Below are 24224 nucleotides of genomic sequence, written 5' to 3'. Positions count from 1 at the left end.
CCCTCATCTGTTCATCATGGCCTCCCCCTGGAGCTCCATGGCCTCACACATGACAGGCAGCAGCAGGTCCCTTCCCGCAGCCAGTTCTCGCAGCACCCGCAGCTGCAGCCCCTCTAGACCCTTGGGCTGTATGGGCTGAGTTCTCTCAAGGAAGCCCTGACACAAGCCTCAGCCTCTGTGGGTCCTTCTCCTACTTCCCCTGGGACTTGGGCTCTGCTGCTAAGCACAGAGGGCTGCAAGATCCTCTTGGTGAACGCTGAGGTACAAAGGCAGGCGTTCCCTCAGCCTCGGCCCCGCCTGCTGCCACGGGTCACCCACCCCATTCCCTCAGAGGACACATCTTTCTGCTCTACCCCCTTACTGCGACCGTACTGGCACAGGGGGTCCTTGTTGCCCCTGATCTCTTTTGGCAAGCAGCCATCTCAAGGTGACTTGTCTTTCCTAGCACCATCCCCGGGCAATGTCACCAACTTGTGCTTGGAAAGTGCTGACCTTAAAGCTCTGCCAGCTCTCCTGAGGTGATTCACCCCACAGAGCTGACTCCCATGTGAATCCCACCTACTCAATTCCTCAATAAGCCAAGAGCTGCTCTCCAAAAGGCCATTCTCTCTACTCTGCTTCTTGCCTTCCTCACCCCATTTGGTGCCTCAAGCTCCTCTACATCATGGTCCCTCTACAGCCAAGGCTGACACTGATCACCACATGCCCAGTCTCTTCTTTGTGAACTACCCAGGCAGATGTTTGTTACCTCAGTTAGGCCCAGACTGAACCTGGACCAAGGACTTAGCCCTCTCGCCCCACTATCTCCCAGAAATCCAATCACTTGCCTGTCCCCATCTTGCCCTGCCGACATTCACTTCTCATCCTCATTAGGTGACTGGCGCAATCACCTCGGATCACGGCACAAGGGTAATTCCAGGGAGCTGCATGGAGCACCAGTTTGAAACAGACAAGCCCAAACACAACCAGCTTGCTAATGAGGCAATTACTTGCAGGCTTTAATTCCTGTCTCAGAAGGCCACCAAAGACAGCAATAGTTCAACAAAGTGGCAATGAAAGCAATATGGAATGGTTATAAAGAAAATGCAATCGACCAATAATGAAAAGAAGAAAATACTAGCAATTCTGATGCACAGCACTGCCTAAGCTCATTGAAAAGCACAGAAAAACAGAACATTCTGTGTAAGATTGAAATATAATAATTGGGTTGATAGAGGAATCTTTCGCTTCTTCAGCCGGGCATCTTCATGTCACTTGGGTTTATCCAAATCTATCTGCGGAGTGAAGAGAAAGAAGGGGAGAAGCAGTGAACACCAAGCCAAATGCACGGCAGTGCCTCCTCACAGTGATCCAGAGCACATTTCAGCAGAGGTGCCGGCTCTTCACGTTGTGTGAGTTCAGCTGGCTTGGAAAGGGAAGAGCCCAGTTCCCAGGCCCCTCTCAACAGGAGAAGCTCAGTGAAGGACACAGTCCTGTCCTTGTGTCTAAAAGGAACCCAAACCTGCTCCCCTGTGGATTCATTGCTGCTGCCACCCACAGGAGTCCTGCAACAACTCCAAAGAAGCTGCAGTCCTCTCCTCCGACTGCCAAATACAACACCCTATTTACCGAAGGCCTGAACAAGCCAACACAAGAGCTCAGAGTGGCCACAGCATGTGGGGAAGGTCAGTGACAAGGGCCCTTCTTTCATGGAGACACAAGCCCCAGCAGTAAGAAACAGAGCTACCCCTTCTGCAGCAACCACAGTTGAGGTGCATCACATGGGCCTCTGTGCTGAGCAGCCTGCAGGCAGGGCAGGACAGGGCCCCTCGACCTGGCGCCACTGAGGGAGCCGCTGGATGCCCCAGAACCCTGCGGGTGCTGCGCCATTCAGGAATGGGAGCCCAGCTTCTCTCTCTGGAAGCACCGCAGCTCAAAGCTCAGCTGACCTTCTGCTACTCCACACAGACCTGGCCAGGCTGCCAAGAGCATGACCGTGGTGTCACCCCTGTTGATGCTCCTGTTGAGTTAGCAAGGGGCTGAGGCCTCCTCACACACCCTGTGTCTCCAAGCACTGCCAGTGCTCTTTCCCACCAAGCCATGGGCCTCTGCCAGTGAAGGGCACCAAGCGGCTCTCTGAGCTCGACTTTTGTCTTCTGCTTAAGGAAAACTAAGGCCCCACAGCCTGGCAGGCAGCTAAGTCATGGTTGTCTTCATGAAGGACTTACTGTGGCATCTAGGGTACTTGAAAACTCCATCCAAGCACTGGACTTTAAATTCCTCATCTCTTGAAGTTTTTGCTTGCCACCACTGTCTACATTCAAAATAAATATATTCCCTGGCACGAAAGGTGGAATGCTGCGACTGGCTTGGTGCTAGCTTAATATTGTTCTGCTCCATATCACTCTCATGCACCGTGCATGTCTCTGGAAAACAAAAAGCCCATTTGTTATTGGACAATTGACCTCATGCTGGACAACTGCTCCTGGGATGCTACAGCTGCCCATTGACTGCCCCAAGACTTCCATCCTTAGCAGTTTTCCCTCCTGGTTGTGGGAGCAAATACTGGGAGAGGACTGCAAGGAGAACAGCAGGACAGTCATGAGGAAATCCTCCCGCTTACCTCAGGCTATCCCGGCCATCCCAACTCACCTGGGCACCACACGTTTCTTTGCCACTGGCACAGGGGCCCTTCCATGAGTGCTCCCACCTCCATTAACACACAGTGAAGGCGATGAAGGGCAACTGCTCAGCTCTCGCCCTCCTCACTGTGCAGTGCCTGGGCTTTGGGGGAACTCGAGGGCGAGGCTGGCATAAGTATCTGTACTGAGAAGCCCCTGAAGGGCTGGGAAGGCCGGATGGGGCAGAAGGAGATATGGCGGGAACTGCCAAGGAGGAGAGAAGCCCATGGGAGAAAAGTGCTGTGTAAGCAGGCAGGTATGGAGGAGCCAGCTAGGAACTGGTCCCATCCTCCACTGTCCGGGCATGGGAAGGGAAAGAGGACTCTTTTTGTAAAGAATATGGAGTGCATCCAAGAAATGCTCTGCCCACCTGTCCTCTGGGTGTCTTATAGGGCACCCCTCCCCACTATGGCCCACAACTTTACAGGGAGCTCCCTCACCCTGGGCCTCTCCCATTCTTTCCCTGGTGTCTTTTCCTAAGGACTTTCCTCTCAGCATGCCAGAGCAAAATGCAAGAGAACAACAGAGAAGCAGTGGCCGACTTGCAGGTGACTTACTTCCCGGCTTGCAATGGGGATAGTCTAGCGTCCCTTGTACACACTGTACTCTGAATGGAGAAGATGCTGGGTCCTGCTCATATCCAATTTTACATTCAAACTCGATAAAATCACCAGATTCTGCATACAGCTTGTTCCTTGCGATCCATCTCAGCTCGATGTTGTTTCTGTTCATGTCCTCTTCCGATGCTGTACAAGCCACTTGAAAAGGGGAGGAGTAGGTTGTGAGTTCATGTAGAAGCACCACTGGGAATTTGCTGCCCTAGGGCCTAGAGGAGCCCACCTCATCCCAGCACATTCCTCATGGGGCAAGCTCTTTCAGCTATTTGCTCTGCCCCTCACTTGCTTCAGGCAAGGAAGCGAGGCACTCCAGAGCCCCAGGCAAACACGACCATGCCTAAGACACCGGCAGAGCTATGGAGAGGTCTTTCTGCCCTGACACGCACACAGGCCAGGATCCAACCACAGCTGGCGGGTGGGGGAAGTTGCCAGGCAGCAATGAACCTGTCCCTGCTGGCTTCCCGGGCCCGCCAGGCACACACACTCATCCTCCCCTCTCGGAGCCGCTGAGCGCAGCTTTGCCCCTGGCTCCAGTGCACTCAGGAGCCCTGTACCCTGATGGAGACCCCTCACACAGGGTCACACTCAAGCCTCAGAGTCGGAGCAAAGGACAAGAAGAGAAATCGCCCCCATTTCTGCCACACCGCAGACACTTCAACCCACCTAAGCAAACTGGGGGATTTGTCCACTGCCCCCCAACACATCTAATAACGGGAGATCCTTCCAGGACGTAGAGTCTTGGGCACTTGTACTCCACAGTTGAACCTGATGCGTACTCTTGCAGCGGGAATGAAAGAAGGTCTCCATTCTCAATCGCTGGGGGTGGGCCACATTTTTCATTTCTCCCTTGAAGGAAATTTGCCAAGAAGAAAGGAAGTCATCAGGATTTAACTGAAGGGGAGGCCTGGCCACAGGTCCCGCTGCCAGGGAATAGGCTGGTGCTGCTCTGGGGGACCGGGGGAAAGCAGAGGGGAAACCTTCACACCTTGTTGCTAAATACCTGATGGGTGAAAAAGTGCAAAAGTGAGTGCCTCCTTTCTCCACTGCTGTCACCCACAGTTGCCTGTTCATGCTGTTGGCATTGCTGAAGCACCTGGAGCTTCCAGAGAGCCTTTCTCCAGCACCACGCAGTGGCGCAGCCTGTTTGGCACAGCTCTTTCTGCAGAAGAGCCTGGCACCCACCTCCTTCCTCTACTGCCTGAGCAGTGAGGGAAGGGAGAGAAGTAACATCGGAAACTGGGTGCAGAAGGTCCAGGTCCCGTTCTCACAGGCTACAGTGGAATCCCCAGTCATCTGAAAACCCTGCCAGCACTGATACTGAGCTCTCTCCCCGGGCATATACTTGGACTTTTTAACACCTTGAACTTTTCCACCAGCAATTTCTGGAGGGGGTTCACATTTCAAGTCTGAAAAGAGACAGCAGTTCACAATGGTGGGAGCAAAGATGGGTGACGGTGACAGCAGAACATCCCTGAGAAGCTCAGAGGCGGGAGCAGAGCTGGAGCTCTGCTGAATGGCAGCACTCGGGAGCACTCGCAGCGCTGGAGGTGCTTCTCCCCCAGCAGTGCCCATGGGCAGGCCCCGTGGTCAGCCCCATGGAGGCGTGGGAAGTGGAAGGAGCCCCCGCTGCCACCGACTGGGACACGGCTTAGGAGCTCAGCCTCACCGCACGACATCGACTTGCTTTAGCTCAGGTGCTATTGCTATTGCTATTGCACCCTGGCACCAGGCAGATACCTCTCAGCTTGACTGCTGGCAATAGAAGCCCCGTGAACTTCAGGTGGGGCTCTACAGGCAACATCTGAGAAGAGAATTAAAAAGATCGGAGCACAGCAGTATCTCTGTGATAAATACTGCAATCAGAAACAGCATTATTCTTTGTAAGCAACAACTGTTTGCCTCACTCAAGATATACTACGCTTTTTAATCATCTGCTCTATTCCACCAGACAACATTTTCTTTCCCTGTACTGACTAAAAAAAGACAAGGAGTTGCAGAGATTGGCCAAATGATCAGACTGCTGATGTAGATCTGCATTGGGAGAAACCTCTCCATTGGGCAGTATCAGCATTTCATATTCTATCGCTATACAGAAAGAAAAATGCTTTAACATATAGCATAAAACTACAAAAGCATATGGAATATTACTGACTACGACAAAGCCAAAGTAAGTCTCATATCAAAAAAGCCTCATAAAATGTATGCTGCACACATACTAGCAAAGACACAGAAATCTTTACCAAGACACTGGGGCTCTGGAATCCATTCACCATCTATGTTACATCTTGTGGCACCAGCTGTCATGTTATTTGCAGTCTGATATCCATCTGCACATGTGTACTCAAGCGTATCTCCAGGAAGAAACACACCTCTATTTCTGTGGTAATTTAAATTCTCATATAGAGGTGTTTTACAGGGCCCTGCAGAAATGAATTAAATTAGTACATTTTGTCAACCAGAAGCAAGGCCCTTTGAATGCAAGATTTCTGTATGCATTTTAATGAACTGGAGGAAAATCAGGCATATGCATCTTAAGAGCAGGTAAAAAAGCCTGGGGGGGACGGGCAGTGATGATCTATTTAACACAAGAGAGGGCCCAAAAAGATGGCTTGCCTAGAAGATGGTGGACATCTTCCCTGTTTACCCAAATCCCTTTTTCTTTTCTCCATTTATTTTTTTAACCCTCAGAAGCACCAGGCTCCAGCAACTCAGTCCTCTACCCAAATTTCCTGCTACGAAGCAGAGGGAGAAACTCTACAGATCCAGAGGGCAAAACCCGAGTAAATCGGACATCTTGTCTGTGGCAGCGGCAATGACAGAGAGCTCTGAAGCCTGTATGCTACTCACTGATGCACTTGGGAGGAGGTGTCCAGCCATTCTCCTGACACACTGTCAGTCCTGCTCCTTGCCTTTCTGCAGTCACGTAGTTAGCATGACACCTATAGGTTACCGTCTCCTGTAATTGATACGTTGCCTTTCTCACAGTGAAAGAACCATTGTCAAACTCCAAATGCCAGCATGTATCTAAAGCAAAAAGACGGAATTCCTCCAGATAAACACTGCTGAACCATATGATTACAACACACATATGAAAGAGAACAAATGGAAACAGGTGAAGGGTTAAAAGCATTTTTCAGAGGACACAAATATCTGCCTTTGCACTGAGCTCCCTTCCTGAGGGAAAAGTGAAGAGATCACTTAACAACCAGTACTCTACAAACAGGGACTGACAGGACCAAGGTTTGATTTGCAGCATCTCTTCAGCTTCCAAGACACATCTGGACTCTGTTGGCATGTGGGCTAGGCCTGCACTGTGTTGGGCTCACATGGAGACCTAAGTGCTGGAGGGACTTGTGTCCATACGGCAAGTGAGGCACTGCGGAGGTCACCACCGTGTTCAGATACAGCCTTGGTCTACCATGGAGAAACCTTCCAGAATAATCCAGTGGGGCTCTGCAGCACTTCCGGCTGGACTGCAGCAGATGTGTGGGAAGGGAGCCCTTGTTGTGCACTAAATCACTAGTGTTGGTGCACTCAGTGTTGCACATGACTTCATGTCATTTGGGATACATCATTTGAGCCAATGCAACAGGATGGAAATCAATCACTCTGGTCAGATGTTATCATCTTGCCCTCTGGCAGAATATTTCTGCAGTATGTTCTTTACTATTAAGCCATTCTTTAGTGGAATGTCTTCCTTTCAGGGAATTAATATAACAAATAGCAATATTTGTGCATTAGAGTCAGATAAGTAAAGATAAAGATACTGAAAAGCTAAGACTTGAAGAAGACGAGAAGATATATTTGCAAGTTAAGGTAGAGGCAATGATACTTTTGTGCAGTGAGTGCAGGATTTTAAATCTCACATGTGATTTTGAATTGGCATTCATATCAGGGATGCCTGTTGTGATGTAACACAGGAAAAGATAAAGCTTTATTTTGCTTGCCCATGACTATCAAATGCTCTGTGGCAGTCCAAATCATTCTCTGACAGGTGTGTCTCAGGCTAGAATAGAAATTCAGATTAGAATTAGAATAGAATAGAATTAGAATAGAAATTTCAGGCAGAAAGAGAATGATTACTATTTACTACATGCTCAGACTTCCTGCATACCTCGTATTTACCACTGCACTACTGGGCTATTCAGGGTGTCACTACTGGAGGCAGAGGGGACACCACTCCCATCCCAGAGTTCACACTCTGGAGAGGAGAATAAGTCACGGGAGAGTATTTCTTACAGAGCTACGTGCTGCAAGCTCCTACAGCCACTGCCCTCAAAAGCACCTGGCAAGTCAGCTGTGAGAATCACAGAACAGCGTTTGGAGTGCCACAGCACCTGGAATATGACTCATCTTAACCCCTGGTCAGAAGTTAATGTGGCTGATGCAATGATGCATTGATTGCTTTTAGCTGGGACCTTGACAAGACAGAAGCACTACTCACTCTTGCGGATACATCTTGGAGGAGGTGACCAGTCATTCTTTGTGCATGTAACTTGACCATGTTTATTTTCTGGGGCATAGTCAGCATCGCAGGAATATTTAGTTCTTTCGTTTTCTTTATAAACATACTTCCGTCTAGATAGGAAAGCGCCATTTTCCAACTGTGTCACACGACATATTTCTAAAGAGAAAAGGTAAGCATGTTTAACCACCATAATGCGCAGAGCTAAGATTGAGGAAAATTAATCCCTAGGAAAGCAGTTACTGAAGAAAGGGTCCTCCTGACACCTTTCTGCATCATTCCACCCTCCCCAAAGACATTCAACCCAAATGTTCTTTTGTTCTTGTTCTCTTTCATCACCCTGAGATGAACAATCACAGGAAGAGGAGTGCAAGGGACTGCACAAGCAGTCCAGTAAACCACATTTCTCTCCTATTGCACCAGCAGGTACAACAAGCAAGGCTGCATAGTTCTAAGGCAGGACCCACCAAGACAGTAATCTCTGTGGGCTCTTACTCATGCATGCAGAGGCCAGGAACCACACACTATTATGTATGTAGTTCTGCCTTAAGGATTTCTAGAGGTAATAGCACAAGTACTGAAGCAGGCAACTCTCAGTGTAGGCTAACCAACAGTCATGAGTTTTCGCACATCTTTGCCAGACTGGGAATGACATTTCTCACGAGAGAGAGAAAAAGAAGACTCTGTACTCCATCAGCTCAGCGTTTGCTGCATAGACCTTCACAATTATATGAGAATTAAGCATATGGCAGAAATGTACTTACTGTGGCATTCTGGCTCTGGTCGCCAGCCCCAGGCAGAACAACTGATTCGAACCCAGGTTTCTCCAGTTGGGGTTGAGTAACCATCATGACAGTGGTAATCAACTTGCTGCCCAATCCCCATGGGAAAATATATGTGTGCGTTTATCCGTAGGGCTTCGCTTACTTCACCATTTTCTATAACTGGGTAGTCACACGGTTTTGCTTGAAATAGAATGCAACAGCAACAGCATCAATGCTTGCACTGAAAAAAGGCACAGCACACAACATTCTGAATAGTCATACAGCTTTCACTGTGTTATGAGAGTGTTTCCTCCGACTGGCAGAAGCCAGGCCCATTCACCTCGGCAGGTCCTAAGCAGCGCAGGTGTCGTCTCTGTGATTTTGGTGTCTCTGTCAATTTGTTTGTCCATGCTGCTTCCCTGAGTTTCCATTGAAGGCAGCTGAAACCCAATCAATATTCTTAGTGGACTCCAAAGGCTGATTCAGGAGACCACGTAAGCATTTCTTTTCTTATGGGACAAGTCTCATTTTTAGAGTGCCATGACTCAGTTGGCCATAGTGACCTTGATGTGAGCTCAGGCAGCCATCTCCAGTTTGGACATTGCACTGTGGACTCTTAAAATTAAGGAGAGGACTCCAGTCACACCCTTCTTTTGGAACTTTTGGGTCCCCATACCAAAAGCTCTTCCTAGCTATTTTTCTGCTTCTTGAGATTTTAAAACTGTAGTGTTAATTTTTCCTACTTCCTCGAGAGAAGTGACCCATTTCAGGGAAAACCCAGAGGCAGGGGGGAGCAACTCCTAGTGGTTTTCACTCGCAGTTTTCCCAGAGCAGCCCACTTGGCTGTGGCAGGAATGTTGCACCTGACGTGCCCTGAGCCAGAGCCCATATACTGAGGGAAAGGGACGTGCAAGAGAGATGACCCATTGAACAGACCATGCACTAATGAGTGAAGTGGCCTCAGGAAGGAATTACAGCACCCACATGTACACAGAGGAAAGAGGAACCTGCTCCAAATGCACTCCTCTTGAACAGCTCAGATCCACTTATCAAAAGGTCCATTTACCCGACTGGCAGTCAAGAAGATCTTAATTTGGTAGTTGACAATTTATAGGGAGAGGAGTAGACCTGTGATTAGTTATAATAAAGCAAAACACAACTGGCAGTGAAAAGACGGTATCGCTTTGGTTTTGCTGTTTTACCACTCACTGTGGCTGACGTGCTACTCCCTAGTTGGACAGATGTAACACCACAAATGTTCCTGTCCAAGAGATGACTACAGCAACTTTTAATATATAATCTCACAGATACATTTATAGATAAGACATGTTTTTTTATATATGATGTAGATGTAAAAGATCACACCCTTGCTTTTACAGCTGTTTTTTCCAAAACCATCCAATTAAGCTGTATAAGACCAAGAAACACAAGGAATGAGCATCTCCTAATTCCTCTGCTGAGGAATTTTTCCTTTGGCCATTTTCTACTATGATATTTTGAGAAGAAGAATTCTGCATGTTTTATCTTCACTCGTGAACATTACTTACTAACACATTCTGGAACAGGCACCCAGCCAGCCTTGGTGCATTGAGCTGTGTTTTGGCCCGTGACCGCTTTTAAATGATATCCAGAATTACAGAGTATGGTGATCTCATCTCCTTCTCTGTATACATCTTCTGGAGGGCTAAAGTTCCCATTGGGAATTCTTGGAGGAGGACATAGAATTTCTAAATAAAAAGAGAAAAACAAGATGTTTGCCTGAAGAATATATACATATATATCTATATATAACCATTTCTGTTATATATATATATATAAACTATTTCTGTTATATTAGTTCACTATACTGACATCTATGCACTATACCAACAGCAACTGCAGAATAATGCCAAAGAGACTTGTTACGCCAAAGAAAAGGTTACAACTCTCCTTTTCCACTTGTGGAAATACACTTGTCTGTAAGAATGGCGTCCCTCAGTGTTAGAGAGGAGAGCGATAGCTTTTACTGTGGAGATTAAAACTTAATTGCAAAGAGAATGGTTGCAGTAAAGGTGATCCAGGGGGATGGACTAGTCTGTCCTAGTAGGTCGTGCTGCAGCTGGAGCCCCAAATGCCTTATGCTGGGCTCACCCCCAGCTCTCTAGGGCAGGTGTACGGACAACATACCAAAGAGGACCTGCCAATTAACCTAGTCTCAAGTGGAGACACAGCTATACCTAACAACAACCTCATTATGCAAAGGCTGTTTGAGCAGGATCACGGTGATGCACTGGCACTATAAATATTTTGTCTGAAAAGCTGAGAAAGGAGAATAATGTTCTTTGGAAAGCTCATCACAAGCTTTATTGCTTGGAGAAGCCAGGAAAACATTTTCTTTAAGGACTGCAGGCTCTTTTGTTTTTATTATCTACTTCCAATTCAGAACACACTGGTTGTTCCCAACACCAACAGCTTGTTCCCTACATGGGTGGCCCTCCTGTGGAGTGAAGGTGGGGGAGTGCTATGCAAAGAGGAGATTTACAAGCCATCTATTGCAGAACTGGTGTCCAGGCACAGCAGCTTTCCCTTGACTGGGAGATGGGTGTTTCACCTCAAATGAGAACGGGGGTTAGATCTTTCTATGTGAGAAACTTAAGCAAGAGTCAGCCAGTATTTTGTAATGAAACAGCAGGTGGTTTTGTTGAGCTGCAAAGAAACATCAAGTCGAAATCTGCTAAACGAGCAACCATAGAAGAGAGTTATGGCTCTAGGCAGCAATGGCATAAACACCTAAGTAGCAAGTTGTCAGACCACAAGAATTCCTTTCTCCTTGTTTCCTGATACCCAAGTCATGTCTTTTGTGTCTTTGAATAGCCCTACAATTGTACACTATGCACAACACAGTGTTTACATGACCACACAGCAGCTTTCCCCAGCCTCATTATAGCAAGGGATAGATAAAGAATTCCTGCTGTCCTCACCATTCAAATTAGAGTTTTCCTCCATCTTTCCTCACAGACACACGGCAAAGGAAACAGGAGGCATAAAGCTTTGTAAAGCATCTGAGAAGTCAAAATTATTCCAATATAGTATGTATTTACCAGAAACACATGAAGGAAAATCCATGTGCCCATCAACACACTTCACGGTTGAACCGTTGGTGAGCTGGTATCCTGCCATGCACATAAATTCCATCTTCTGCCCACTTGGAATCAAAAGCGAGCGTATTTGGCCATTGGAGAGAAGTAACTTTTTGGCTTCCAGATGCTGTTTTCTAATGGAGCATGGAGCTACAAGAAATGGAAAATGATGTGGCATGAATCTTTGGTGGCTTTTAGCTCATGTAGCACTTCCTGAACACTTAAAAGCGTATTGTGGTTCACCTGCTTAAAAGACATCTTTACAGACTGTAAACATCAGTGATGATCTCAAAATGAACTCATTTCATGAGACTGCAATATTCTAAATAATTAATTGATGGGAGTAAGCAGTGGGAGGAAATATGTATCTCCACTACCCAAGATTAAAAATGAACTACATAGGTGTTTTAAGGAGGAAAAGGCAACAAGAAAGCAAAGCAGCTGAGCACACAGTGCCGCTCCCCTGTATAAGGGGCAACTGGCAGCCTAGGCAGAAAAGCAGGTCTTGGGACATTGCAGACATAGCAACTAACCACAAAATGTCAAGCTAATTTAGAAAGTTGTACTTTAAGAATGATTAGAATTGCCTACTCTTAAGAAGTCAGCCAGCAATAAAAGCGGTCCTTACCCAAACACTGTGGCGGTGCAGGTGTCCAGACATTTTCATGGCATGTCACCTGTTCTGAACCGGATAATGTGTACCCAGGGTCACACGTGTATTGCACGCTGTCGTTTTCCTCATATTCTGGTTTATTTCCACCAACAACTTCACCAAAATCAATGGCAGGTGGGTCTTCACACGCTGCTCCGGCAGAAGCTGTGCACAGATCCCCGGCATTTAACTGTACTCGGGTAATTACCTTGTATCCTGGTTTATCCCCACTACCAGTTTCTTCAAAATCAACAACACGTGGTTGCTTGAATGCTGCTCCTGCACAAATTCTTACTATTTGATAGGCACAGAACAGAATGCTGAGAACTGCAGACAACGGCACACACAAGATTTTCTTAATGTTCAGATGACCCATATCCCTACATATACAAGTGCAAGATAAAGAAAGAAACTCACGAGAAAGAGAGCACATATTCTCAAATCATTGACCTCAATTATGTTTCTTTTTATGAACTTCTGCAAGGAATTCTAGTACAAGTGATAGAGTTTGGATAATTTTTTTTGCAATCCATTTCTCTCAAAGTTCTCTTGCCACATCAGTTAAGAGTATGGATTTCCATTTAGCAAATTACCTTTAGGTGTAGTACAGCACATCCACAGCAGAAACAACATTGTGAGGCTCAACGGTGTCATTTCCAAACTTTAGAATTAAAACAGGTCCCCTACAACAGAATTTCTGTTTTTTGTGCTCCAAATTGCATTTACTTGCATTCATGCCAAAAGCCCTTGAGGTTGCCCTTCCAAAGGTTATATACTCAGAGTTGAGCAACTTCCGCCCCAGTTTTTCTTGCAAAGCAGTAGTCTCTATGTAGGGATGATTTGCGCAGTTGTTATGGAAATGCTTCACTTTCTTTTCTCCCTGAACAGTGTGCAGATTGAACTTGACACAGGAGCGTTAATAAGTGCCTACACAAAAGCTCATGGTGCATTTGCAAACCACGACGTGGTGTTGCAGCTTGGAGCGGGTCAGGAATGCCAGACATCAACTTCATAGAAGCTGGAACTGACTTCGTTTATTAGCTTTTCATGCAGTACATTTATATGATTCTTAACAATTAGTGATGTAATTACACAGGCTCCTAATTGGTAGACAATGATCTAACTCAGACCCTTACAGCCCCCCTTACTTGTTTAGCTCATCCTTTTAGTTCAACAGCTCTTTTATTCCCTCTGACCTTGGTCTACTTTCTTATCTCCTAGTTAGCACTCCCTTTGTTCTTTCACTGAAACCTGAAGGCTGGAATTGAGCAGGCCTGCTGGGCAGCCATGTACGCGGCTCTCTAGCCATCCCTCTACAATTCCCCCTTTTTCTTTTGTACCAGCAAGGCCTGCTTAGTAGTACAGGACACTTCTTCCTCTCATGATGTTCTGCAGACTCACACTTCCCACCGCTAGGGTACCAGCTGTTTGCCTGCTACATCTGATGTATGTGAGGTTGCTTCCAGCTAAGGTCTCACCCATTTTGCTGGCACCCATCTGGTTCCAGCATCTGTAATGATACAAGCATACCCTTTTCCCCAGGTTATCAAGTCTAAAGGTCCCGTCCATTTTCCGGTGTTCTAGTCTCTCAGTATCACCTTACACGGACCCGACTTTACTTCTGTCAGGGCTCCCTTTAGCCCAGCCCTGTGTTTGACCATCAGAGGGACTAGGCTGTCCTGGGGTAATCTCAAAATTTTAAAACATATTCTGCTCTTGCCAATTTTTCTGCAGGCATAATTCCCAATTCTCCTCTTTTTTTTTCTTCTTTTTTCTTTTTTTTCCCTTTTTTTCCCTTTTTTCTTTTTTTCCCTTTTTTTTCTTTTTTTTCTTTTTTTTTTTCCCCTTTTTTTCTTTTTTTTCTTTTTTTTTTTTTTTTTCTTATAGCTGGCATTTCAGCGTTTGGTTCATATGTTCCACTATGTCATGGTCCTCAGGATGCAATAGTATGGTGAAAAAACAATTTTTTAAATCAATTATTAAGATGCACCAATCATTTTGGAAGGTTCTCGATTTCCATTTCTATTTATGTTTGCATAGCTTCAATTTGGTTTCCTCCCCAGAAATTGCTTGGGATTTCTATATATTAAGGAGGCCCCCGCTCCAGTAGCAATTGAGGCTTTTACAATTTGTAAGGACTGTTGCAGGTCCTTCCGTGCCAGTTGCACTGGAGCTTGGCTGTCACTTCATTCTTGTTTCCCATGCTGAAGTATTTCCCTAGTCTCTTTCCAAGGATGCAAGTCAGAGTATGGCTCCCAGTCCTCCACTGGTTGGGGGGGGGGGGGGGGGGGAATGCCATAGTCTGAGTTATTCCTGGCTTTCCCACTTTCGAATTCTGCACTTTCATGTTGTGCTTATTCAGCCCTCGCTGCTTATATATATATATATTACACAATAAAGATCTAAAGACCACAGACACAAACAGCACAAACACAGTTTCTATCCAGTGGCACGACCTCACGTAGCTGTGCACTCCACTAGTGAGTTCCACTGTCTCAATTGCTGAATCCCATCCTCGTTGCCAATTAGGTTGTGAATGGGTTTGTTATTCAGCAATAACCACACAGAACAAAGTGGCTACGGCTATTCAGGTGAAAGCACGTTAAAGAAGCAAAGTGTGAATAATTACTCTTGAGGTAATACTTGTTGGCAGGACACTGAGACTGTGAACATTCTCTCGAGTTGGCAGATTAGAGGGTTGCTGACAGGCTCCTAACTCAGCGGGCGTCCCCGCAGAGACGACGTGGGTCTCAGTGCTAGGAGTCTCACCCCCCCCTCTCTCTGCCCTGTCTTGTTTATGCCCGGTGCATCCTGCCACGTAGGGCCAGTACGTGCCAGCAGGCAGACCGGGAGGCGAACAAACTCCGCCTTCAGTCACATAACCTTCCCTCCTGGCTGCGCAGGTGCGCATGCCAGTAAGTGGTCCCAGCCGTCAGTCTGAGGGTCCTGCCTTTCTCATCTCCCTCCCTCTCGGATGTTTTACCTTCAAATTAATTTAGAGGATGTTTGCAGTTAAGTTGGCTACAAGCCTGGTCGAGCAGCCGCCTTCAACTGCTTTCGGAGGAGTCAGCTATGAGCCTGGCTGAGCAGCCGCCTCCATGCTCCTTATCACTCAGCCTGGGCAGGCAAACATCTTCTTTCTCAAGGTCTTGGATTCTACTTTGCACAACAATTTTATGACTCTACAGATCATACAAATTTCCACCTTTCAACCATACCTCGTGTCGGCATCAATATACAAAGGATACAACACATAATAGAGATGAACATAGCAAACAGAAATAATAGCCCTACTAATGGTTTCTGTCCTCACTTAAAGCATTACAGTTCTTCAACCCCCACTTTAAAAGACGGATCAAACTCCCCTGCACCTCCCTCCTGGCTGTTGTCAAGCCCTCAGCAACGTAAGTCTCCTTGATCTCATTCGCCTTTTCTTCCCTGGCCCCCCTTTTCCTTTTTTTTTCAAGGTGATCTAACAAATCCTGGATCCAGCCGGGCCGTTCTTCAGGCTCGCTGGGTGCGGTCCGGAAGCAGGGGCACAGATGGTGCAGGCGCCACAGGCACAGATGAGGACGCAGGCGGGGGGGGTTGGCAATGGATCTCCAGACACCAGCGGTTTTCGGTGGCGTGGCGGTCCTGGTCCTGAAGTGCTCGCAAAGGCCCTTACAGGTACACTGCTCGCAGCTTCGGGAGGCTCACGATCTGGCGGTGGCCCTGTGATGTCCTTTGGGCAACGGTGGGGCTCAGAACCCCCTCGCTTCAGCTTGGGTCTTTGCAAGTGTCCCTTGTCTCTAGCCCATTTATACAGCTCATACAGCTTCTTCATGCTCACTGCTGCCTCCCTCTTTGCTAATAAGTCCAGCAGCAATTGTACAGCAGCTTCTCGCTCCATTTTGTACGTACACCGGGGTCTCTGCTTCTAGCCCTTCCCTGACGACGTCTTTCCGTCCCGGGCTCCAGCTTCTTGCCCCCCAACGCCGTCTTTTCCGTGTGCGCAATCACGGCCGGCTTACCCGCTCCGGTCCCCTTCTTGGTCGGATCACTCGGCTGCACCTGTACGTCGTCCTCCGGAATCCCGCACCGTTGTGCCAGGTCCCTGTTCGGAATCTTGTCCCTGTTCGGAATCTTGTCCCCGTTCGGAATCGGGTCCCTGTTCGGGATCGTGTCCCTGTTCGGAATCTTGTCCCCGTTCGGAATCGGGTCCCTGTTCGGGCGCCACTTGTTGCAGCTTGGAGCGGGTCAGGAATGCCAGACATCAACTTCATAGAAGCTGGAACTGACTTCGTTTATTAGCTTTTCATGCAGTACATTTATATGATTCTTAACAATTAGTGATGTAATTACACAGGCTCCTAATTGGTAGACAATGATCTAACTCAGACCCTTACAGCCCCCCTTACTTGTTTAGCTCATCCTTTTAGTTCAACAGCTCTTTTATTCCCTCTGACCTTGGTCTACTTTCTTATCTCCTAGTTAGCACTCCCTTTGTTCTTTCACTGAAACCTGAAGGCTGGAATTGAGCAGGCCTGCTGGGCAGCCATGTACGCGGCTCTCTAGCCATCCCTCTACAACGTGGTGCACAAGCTCTTCAAGGGTTGCGCTAAAAATCTTGTTATGGGGAAAATAAAAGCCCTTACATGTGAGCCACACAGCCCTCCCCTTACTGGCAGTTATGCACACTCCTTTCCTTCCTTCTATCCTTTCTTCCCCTCCTTTCCTGTTATTCTTCCTTCCTACTCACTCAGGTAACCATCTGGCTTTTGTTCAAGGACACAACTATTTGACAGATACAGGCATGATTGTCTGCATTTATATTTCCAAGAAATGGATGCAAATATGGTCGATGTGTGGTGAACAGACATGAAAGCAGACCAAGAGTCCTGAACTGATCTTACTATGAATCCATCCTCTCCCACTTGTTTCTACAATGAAAAAAAAATGACAATAATACTTTATTCTTAGCTTTCTTTTCTGAATAATAAGAACAAAATAAAAATGGGACATTTTTTGCCAATTGACCTCTGGCAAAGAAATCAGGGTGACGCCTGAAAGGATACAGGACCTGGATGGATATAAGGAACCATTATATCTGATATGTTATCTGCATTTATCTTCTGAGCTCCACAGTACAAGAGGGATGTGGAGCTGCTGGAGAGAGTCCAGCACAGGGCTACAGGGATGATCAGGGGCCTGGAACATCTGCCCTGTGAGGAGAGGCTGAGGGGGCTGGGCCTGTTCAGCCTGGAGAAGAGAAGGCTGAGAGGGGATCTAATCAGTGTCTATAAGGACCTCAAGGGAGGCAGTGAGGAGGATGGTGCTGGCCTCTTTTCAGTGGTGGACACCGACAGAACTAGAGGAAACGGCTGGAACCTGAAACATCAAAAGTTCCACAGGAACTTAAGGAGAAATTTCTTAACAGTGAGGGTGACATAGCACTGAAACAGGTTGCCCAGAGAGGTTGTGGAGTCTCCTTCTCTGGAGATCTTCAAACCCTGCTTGCCCTGTGCCACGTGCTCTAGGTGACCCTGCGTGTGCAGGGGGTTGGGCTAGATGACCTCAAAAGGTCCCTTCCAACCTTAAGCATTCTATGACTCCATGATTCCATGATTCTATGATTTGTGTGCCATTAATATCTCATTCATTATAAAAGCTTCTTTTAATTTCACTTATTTAAAAACGCAGTGGAAATGGTCCTATCTTGCCTGCTTTCATCAGAAGGAAGGAAGGAATTTTATCATGTATTAAGGCAAAATACTGAGAGGCAGGAACAATTTGGATTATGCTTAGGAAACAGAACTGAAAGTTCTATCAAATTGGCAGAGGAATTACTACAAATGATGTCATTTCTCTCACTCCTGCATTGAAATGCATACTGAGAAGATACGCAGGGAAAAAAAAGGAAAAAAAAAATGAAAAACTGTGGAGTTGAACAAGTTTCAAAGGTGGTTAAAGAACTTGATGGCTGGAAACACAAGTACAGGCTGCGCGTTCCCTACGAGAGCGCTGTGCCCTTCGGAGCAAAGGCCGTGTCCCAGTGCGAGCGCTGCACCAGCTCCCCACAAGCGCAGACAAGTGCCTTAGTCCCTGCGCTCCCTCCAGCCACGGGCACTGTCTGCAGTGCTGCCCTGCACCGAGGTGCTGTCGGACCCTCCCGGACCCCGTGACTCCATGAGGATGTTCAACAGGATGGGTGCCCAGACAGAGCCCTGCAGCCTATCTTGTGGGCAAGCCAAAAGCCCTGCTACGGCTGAGGCAAACGGCATCCCCTGCTCTTCCCATGCCCGCAAATCCAGGCATTTTAGCAAGCAGGTTGGTCACGCAGGACTTGCTGAGGCAAACCCTTGCTGGCTGGTCCATTCCTCAGACCACTCCTGCTGCTGTCCATGACCTTCTTCTCCTTCAAGTGCCCAGAAAGGTGTCCTGGGGGCACTCGCAACTGGGTGTTTGTCCAGGCACTGAAGTGAGGTTTCCTGCCATGAAGTTCCCCACATTGCCCTTTAGGCCTTGCTTGAAGATGGGTGCAGCACAGACCCTCATCTGTTCATCATGGCCTCCCCCTGGAGCTCCAGGGCCTCACACACGACAGGCAGCAGCAGGTCCCTTCCCGCAGCCAGTTCTCGCAGCACCCGCAGCTGCAGCCCCTCTAGACCCTTGGGCTGTATGGGCTGAGTTCTCTCAAGGAAGCCCTGACACAAGCCTCAGCCTCTGTGGGTCCTTCTCCTACTTCCCCTGGGACTTGGGCTCTGCTGCTAAGCACAGAGGGCTGCAAGATCCTCTTGGTGAACGCTGAGGTACAAAGGCAGGCGTTCCCTCAGCCTCGGCCCCGCCTGCTGCCACGGGTCACCCACCCCATTCCCTCAGAGGACACATCTTTCTGCTCTACCCCCTTACTGCGACCGTACTGGCACAGGGGGTCCTTGTTGCCCCTGATCTCTTTTGGCAAGCAGCCATCTCAAGGTGACTTGTCTTTCCTAGCACCATCCCCGGGCAATGTCACCAACTTGTGCTTGGAAAGTGCTGTCCTTAAAGCCCTGCCAGCTCTCCTGAGGTGATTCACCCCACAGAGCTGACTCCCATGTGAATCCCACCTACTCAATTCCTCAATAAGCCAAGAGCTGCTCTCCAAAAGGCCATTCTCTCTACTCTGCTTCTTGCCTTCCTCACCCCATTTGGTGCCTCAAGCTCCTCTACATCATGGTCCCTCTACAGCCAAGGCTGACACTGATCACCACATGCCCAGTCTCTTCTTTGTGAACTACCCAGGCAGATGTTTGTTACCTCAGTTAGGCCCAGACTGAACCTGGACCAAGGACTTAGCCCTCTCGCCCCACTATCTCCCAGAAATCCAATCACTTGCCTGTCCCCATCTTGCCCTGCCAACATTCACTTCTCATCCTCATTAGGTGGCTGGCGCAATCACCTCGGATCACGGCACAAGGGTAATTCCAGGGAGCTGCATGGAGCACCAGTATGGAACAGACAAGCCCAAACACAACCAGCTTCCTAATGAGGCAATTACTTGCAGGCTTTAATTCCTGTCTCAGGCGGCCACCAAAGACAGCAATAGTTCAACAAAGTGGCAATGAAAGCAATATGGAATGGTTATAAAGAAAATGCAATCGACCATTAATGAAAAGAAGAAAATACTAGCAATTCTGATGCACAGCACTGCCTAAGCTCATTGAAAAGCACAGAAAAACAGAACATTCTGTGTAAGATTGAAATATAATAATTGGGTTGATAGAGGAATCTTTCGCTTCTTCAGCCAGGCATCTTCATGTCACTTGGGTTTATCCAAATCTATCTGCGGAGTGAAGAGAAAGAAGGGGAGAAGCAGTGAACACCAAGCCAAATGCACGGCAGTGCCTCCTCACAGTGATCCAGAGCGCATTTCAGCAGAGGTGCCGGCTCTTCACGTTGTGTGAGTTCAGCTGGCTTGGAAAGGGAAGAGCCCAGTTCCCAGGCCCCTCTCAAAGGAGAAGCTCAGTGAAGGACACAGTCCTGTCCTTGTGTCTAAAAGGAACCCAAACCTGCTCCCCTGTGGATTCATTGCTGCCACAACCCACAGGAGTCCTGCAACAACTCCAAAGAAGCTGCAGTCCTCTCCTCCGACTGCCAAATACAACACCCTATTTACCGAAGGCCTGAACAAGCCAACACAAGAGCTCAGAGTGGCCACAGCATGTGGGGAAGGTCAGTGACGAGGGCCCTTCTTTCATGGAGACACAAGCCCCAGCAGTAAGAAACAGAGCTACCCCTTCTGCAGCAACCACAGTTGAGGTGCATCACATGGGCCTCTGTGCTGAGCAGCCTGCAGGCAGGGCAGGACAGGGCCCCTCGACCTGGCGCCACTGAGGGAGCCGCCGGATGCCCCAGAACCCTGCAGGTGCTGCGCCATTCAGGAATGGGAGCCCAGCTTCTCTCTCTGGAAGCACCGCAGCTCAAAGCTCAGCTGACCTTCTGCTACTCCACACAGACCTGGCCAGGCTGCCAAGAGCATGACCGTGGTGTCACCCCTGTTGATGCTCCTGTTGAGTTCGCAAGGGGCTGAGGCCTCCTCATACACCCTGTGTCTACAAGCACTGCCAGTGCTCTTTCCCACCAAGCCATGGGCCTCTGCCAGTGAAGGGGCACCAAGGGGCTCTCTCAGCTCGACTTTGTCTTCTGCCTAACAAAAAAGAAAGACCCCACAGCCTGGCAGGCAACCAAGTCATGGTTGTTATTATGAAGGACTTACAGTGGCATCTAGGGTACTTGAAAACTCCATCCAAGCACTGGACTTTAAATTCCTCATCTCTTGAAGTTTTTGCATGCCACCATCTACATTCAAAATAAATATATTCCCCGGCAAGAAAGGTGGAATGCTGTGACTGGCTTGATGCTAGCTGAATATTGTTCTGCTCCATATCACTCTCACGCACCATGCATGTCTCTGGAAAATAAAAAGACCATTTGTTATTGGACAATTGACCTCATGCTGGACAATTGCTCCTGGGATGCTACAGCTGCCCATTGACTGCCCCAAGACTTCCATCCTTAGCAGTCTTCCCTCCTGGTTGCGGCAGCAAATACCAGGAGGGGACTCCAAGGAGAACAGCAGGACAGTCATGAGGAAAAGCCTCCTGCTTCCCTCAGGCTATCCCAGCCATCCCAACTCGCCTGGGCACCACATTAATCTTTGCCACTGGCACGGGGTCTCTTCCACGACTGCCCCCACCTCCATTAATCCATGCTGCAAGCGATGAAGGGCAACTGCTCAGCTCTCGCCCTCTTCACTGTGCAGTACCTGGGCTTTGGGGGAACTCGAGGGCAAGGCTGGCGTAAGCATCTGTACCGAGAAGCCCCTGAAGGGCTGGGAGGGCCGGATGGGGCAGAACGAGACATAGCCACAGCTGCCAAGGAGGAGAGAAGCCCACTGGGAGAAAGTGCTGTGTAAGCAGGCAGGAATGGAGGAAGCAACAAGGAAGTGGTCCCCCTCCTCCATAGACTCCCCCTTGGGAAATGAAAGAAGACTCTTTTTGTAAAGAATATGGAGTGCATCCAAGAAATGCTCTGCCCATCTGTCTTCTGGGTGTCTTCTAGGGCACTCCTCCCCACTATGGCCCACAACTTTACAGGGAGCTCCCTCACCCTGGGCCTCTCCCATTCTTTCCCTGGTGTCACTTCCTAAGGACTTTCTTCTCAGCAGCCCAGAGCAAAATGCAGGAGAACAACAGAGAAGCAGTGGCCGACTTGCAGGTGACTTACTTCCCGGCTTGCAGTGGGGATAGTCTAGCATCCCCTCTACACACTGTACTCTGAATGGAGAAGATGCTGGGTCCTGCTCATATCCAATTTTACATTCAAACTCGATAAAATCACCAGATTCTGCATACAGCTTGCTCCTTGCGATCCATCTCAGCTCAATGTTGTTTCTGTTCATGTCCTCTTCAGATGCTGTACAAGCCACTTGAAAAGGGGAGGTGTAGGTTGTGAGTTCATATAGAAGCACCACTAGGAATTTGCTGCCCTAGGGCCTAGAGGAGCCCACCTGTCATCCCAGCACATTCCTCATGGTGCAAGCTACTTTCAGCTATTTGCTCTGCCCCTCACTCGCTTCAGGCAAGGAAGCGAGGCACTCCAGAGCCCCAGGCAAACACGACCATGCCTAAGACACCGGCAGAGCTATGGAGAGGTCTTTCTGCCCTGACACGCACACAGGCCAGGATCCAACCACAGCTGGTGGGCGGGGGAAGTGGCCAGGCAGCAATGAACCTGTCCCCGCTGGCTTCCCGGGCCCGCCAGGCACACACACTCATCCTCCCCTCTCGGAGCCGCTGAGCGCAGCTTTGCCCCCGGCTCCCCCGCCCTGCACCCTGATGGAGACCGCTCACACAGGGTCACACTCAAGCCTCAGAGTCGGAGCAAAGGACAAGAAGAGAAATCGCACCCATTTCTGCCACACCGCAGACACTTCAACCCACCTAAGCAAACTGGGGGATTTGTCCACTGCCCCCCAACACATCTAATAGTGGGAGATCCTTTCAGGACGTAGAGATTGGGGCACTTGTACTCCACAGTTGAACCTGATGCGTACTCTTGCAGCGGGAACGAAAGAAGGTCTCCATTCTCAATTACTGGAGGTGGGCCACATTTTTCACCTTTCCCTGAAAGCAAATTTCCAAGAAGAAAGCAAGCCATCAGGATTTAACTGCAGGGGAGCCCTGGTCACAGGTACTGCCAGGGAATATGCTGGCAGTGCTCTGAGGGATGGGGTGAAAGGAGAGAAGAAACCTTCGCCTTGATACTGAATACCTCATAGGTGAAAAAGAACAAAACTGAGTGTCTCCTTTCTCTATTGCTGCTTCTTCTGCCAGGGCCCCTCTATCGTGAAAAGCCCTCGCGGGTTGATGGGGATGAGACTGGGGCACCCTCAGGCTACTAGGGCTCTCCCATTTCCAGCTCCACACAGTAGCCTGGCTGCAATGCAGTCTTCAACACCCTGCACTCACTGAGCTGTCACCCGTTGCACACCGTGCACACAGGAGGCCACTTGGCTGCATTTGTGGGCAACCTGCTTGCAGTGCTGTATGCAAGCTCTGAGCTCAACTAGAACCACGGTGACTGTCACACCCTGTAACGTTTAACCCTTGGGCTCTGCACATGCTTACGGCCATGGGCAATCCCAGATCCACTTTCATAGGCTTGGAATAAAAAGAGGGACAGAGAGAGAGAGAGAGAGAAAGAAAGAGAGAGAGAGAGAGAGAGAGAGAGAGAGAGAAAGAAAGAGAGAGAGAGAGAGAGAGAGAAAAAGAGACAGAGAGAGACAGAGAGAGGATCTACCTGTGCATTTTGGCCTCTTCGTCCAGGTCCCGTTCTCACAGGCTACAGTGGAATCCCCAGTCATCTGAAAACCCTGCCAGCACTGATACTGAGCTCTCTCCCCAGGCATATACTTGGACTTTTTAACACCTTGAACTTTACCACCAGCAATTTCTGGAGGAGATTCACATGTCATATCTGAAAAGACAGACAACTGTTTTTGCAGTCACCAAGGTCTTCTTATAAATAAACTGCAGTGGGAAGAATCTATCTGGTCACCCTTCAAGCCCTGCTATTCCTTTTGAGAGCTTCTGTTGTCTTCTGATTTTTTTTTTCTTCTCTTGCACCCCCACTTCCCTCCCCAACCAGTACAGTTATTGGTGAAGTGCTATGAATTTTATGACGGGAATGTGAATTTAGCCAGAAACAAGTCTTAAGAAGCTTGATGCATCTTCTAATTCCTCTGGTGCTTAAGTTTTCCTTCAGGCATTTTCTGTTTCAAGAACAAGAATTCTGCATATTTTGTCTTCACTCGTGAAAGTTACTTACTAACACATTCTGGAGAAGGCATCCAGCCAGTCTTGGTGCATTGAGCTGTGTTTTGCGCAGAGACTGCTTTAAAATAATATCCAGAATTACAGTACAC

At 48.3% G+C, this 24224-nt stretch overlaps 3 protein-coding genes across 3 annotated transcripts; all 3 read right to left on the bottom strand.

The window, feature by feature from the left end:
- Positions 1 to 1228: 1228 nt before the first annotated feature.
- LOC104577224 (complement factor H-related protein 1-like) lies at positions 1229 to 24224 on the bottom strand. The gene is made up of 6 exons (XM_088524368.1): positions 24128 to 24224; positions 23600 to 23776; positions 22741 to 22923; positions 22025 to 22225; positions 2208 to 2405; positions 1229 to 1274 (listed from the first exon to the last, which is right to left on the bottom strand). Exons 1-6 carry the CDS (start codon positions 24147 to 24149, stop codon positions 1261 to 1263), a joined length of 795 nt encoding a protein of 264 aa, XP_088380494.1. The 5' UTR covers positions 24150 to 24224; the 3' UTR covers positions 1229 to 1260.
- On the bottom strand, positions 4469 to 13032 carry LOC148594717 (coagulation factor XIII B chain-like). The gene is made up of 5 exons (XM_088524538.1): positions 12871 to 13032; positions 12254 to 12442; positions 11587 to 11775; positions 10054 to 10233; positions 4469 to 4683 (listed from the first exon to the last, which is right to left on the bottom strand). Exons 1-5 carry the CDS (start codon positions 12929 to 12931, stop codon positions 4469 to 4471), a joined length of 834 nt encoding a protein of 277 aa, XP_088380664.1. The 5' UTR covers positions 12932 to 13032.
- LOC148594718 (complement factor H-like) lies at positions 5214 to 9568 on the bottom strand. Its single transcript, XM_088524540.1, has 6 exons — positions 9514 to 9568; positions 8507 to 8707; positions 7722 to 7901; positions 6125 to 6301; positions 5518 to 5697; positions 5214 to 5362 (listed from the first exon to the last, which is right to left on the bottom strand). Exons 1-6 carry the CDS (start codon positions 9566 to 9568, stop codon positions 5214 to 5216), a joined length of 942 nt encoding a protein of 313 aa, XP_088380666.1.

The sequence above is a fragment of the Tinamus guttatus genome, unplaced genomic scaffold, assembly GCF_059628265.1.
Source record: "Tinamus guttatus ecotype Peru unplaced genomic scaffold, ASM5962826v1 Tinamus_guttatus_pri_ptg000211l, whole genome shotgun sequence".
NCBI lineage: Eukaryota > Metazoa > Chordata > Aves > Tinamiformes > Tinamidae > Tinamus > Tinamus guttatus.
The sequence above is the reverse complement of the archived record's forward strand: the minus strand, read 5'-3'. Positions and strand labels throughout refer to the sequence as shown.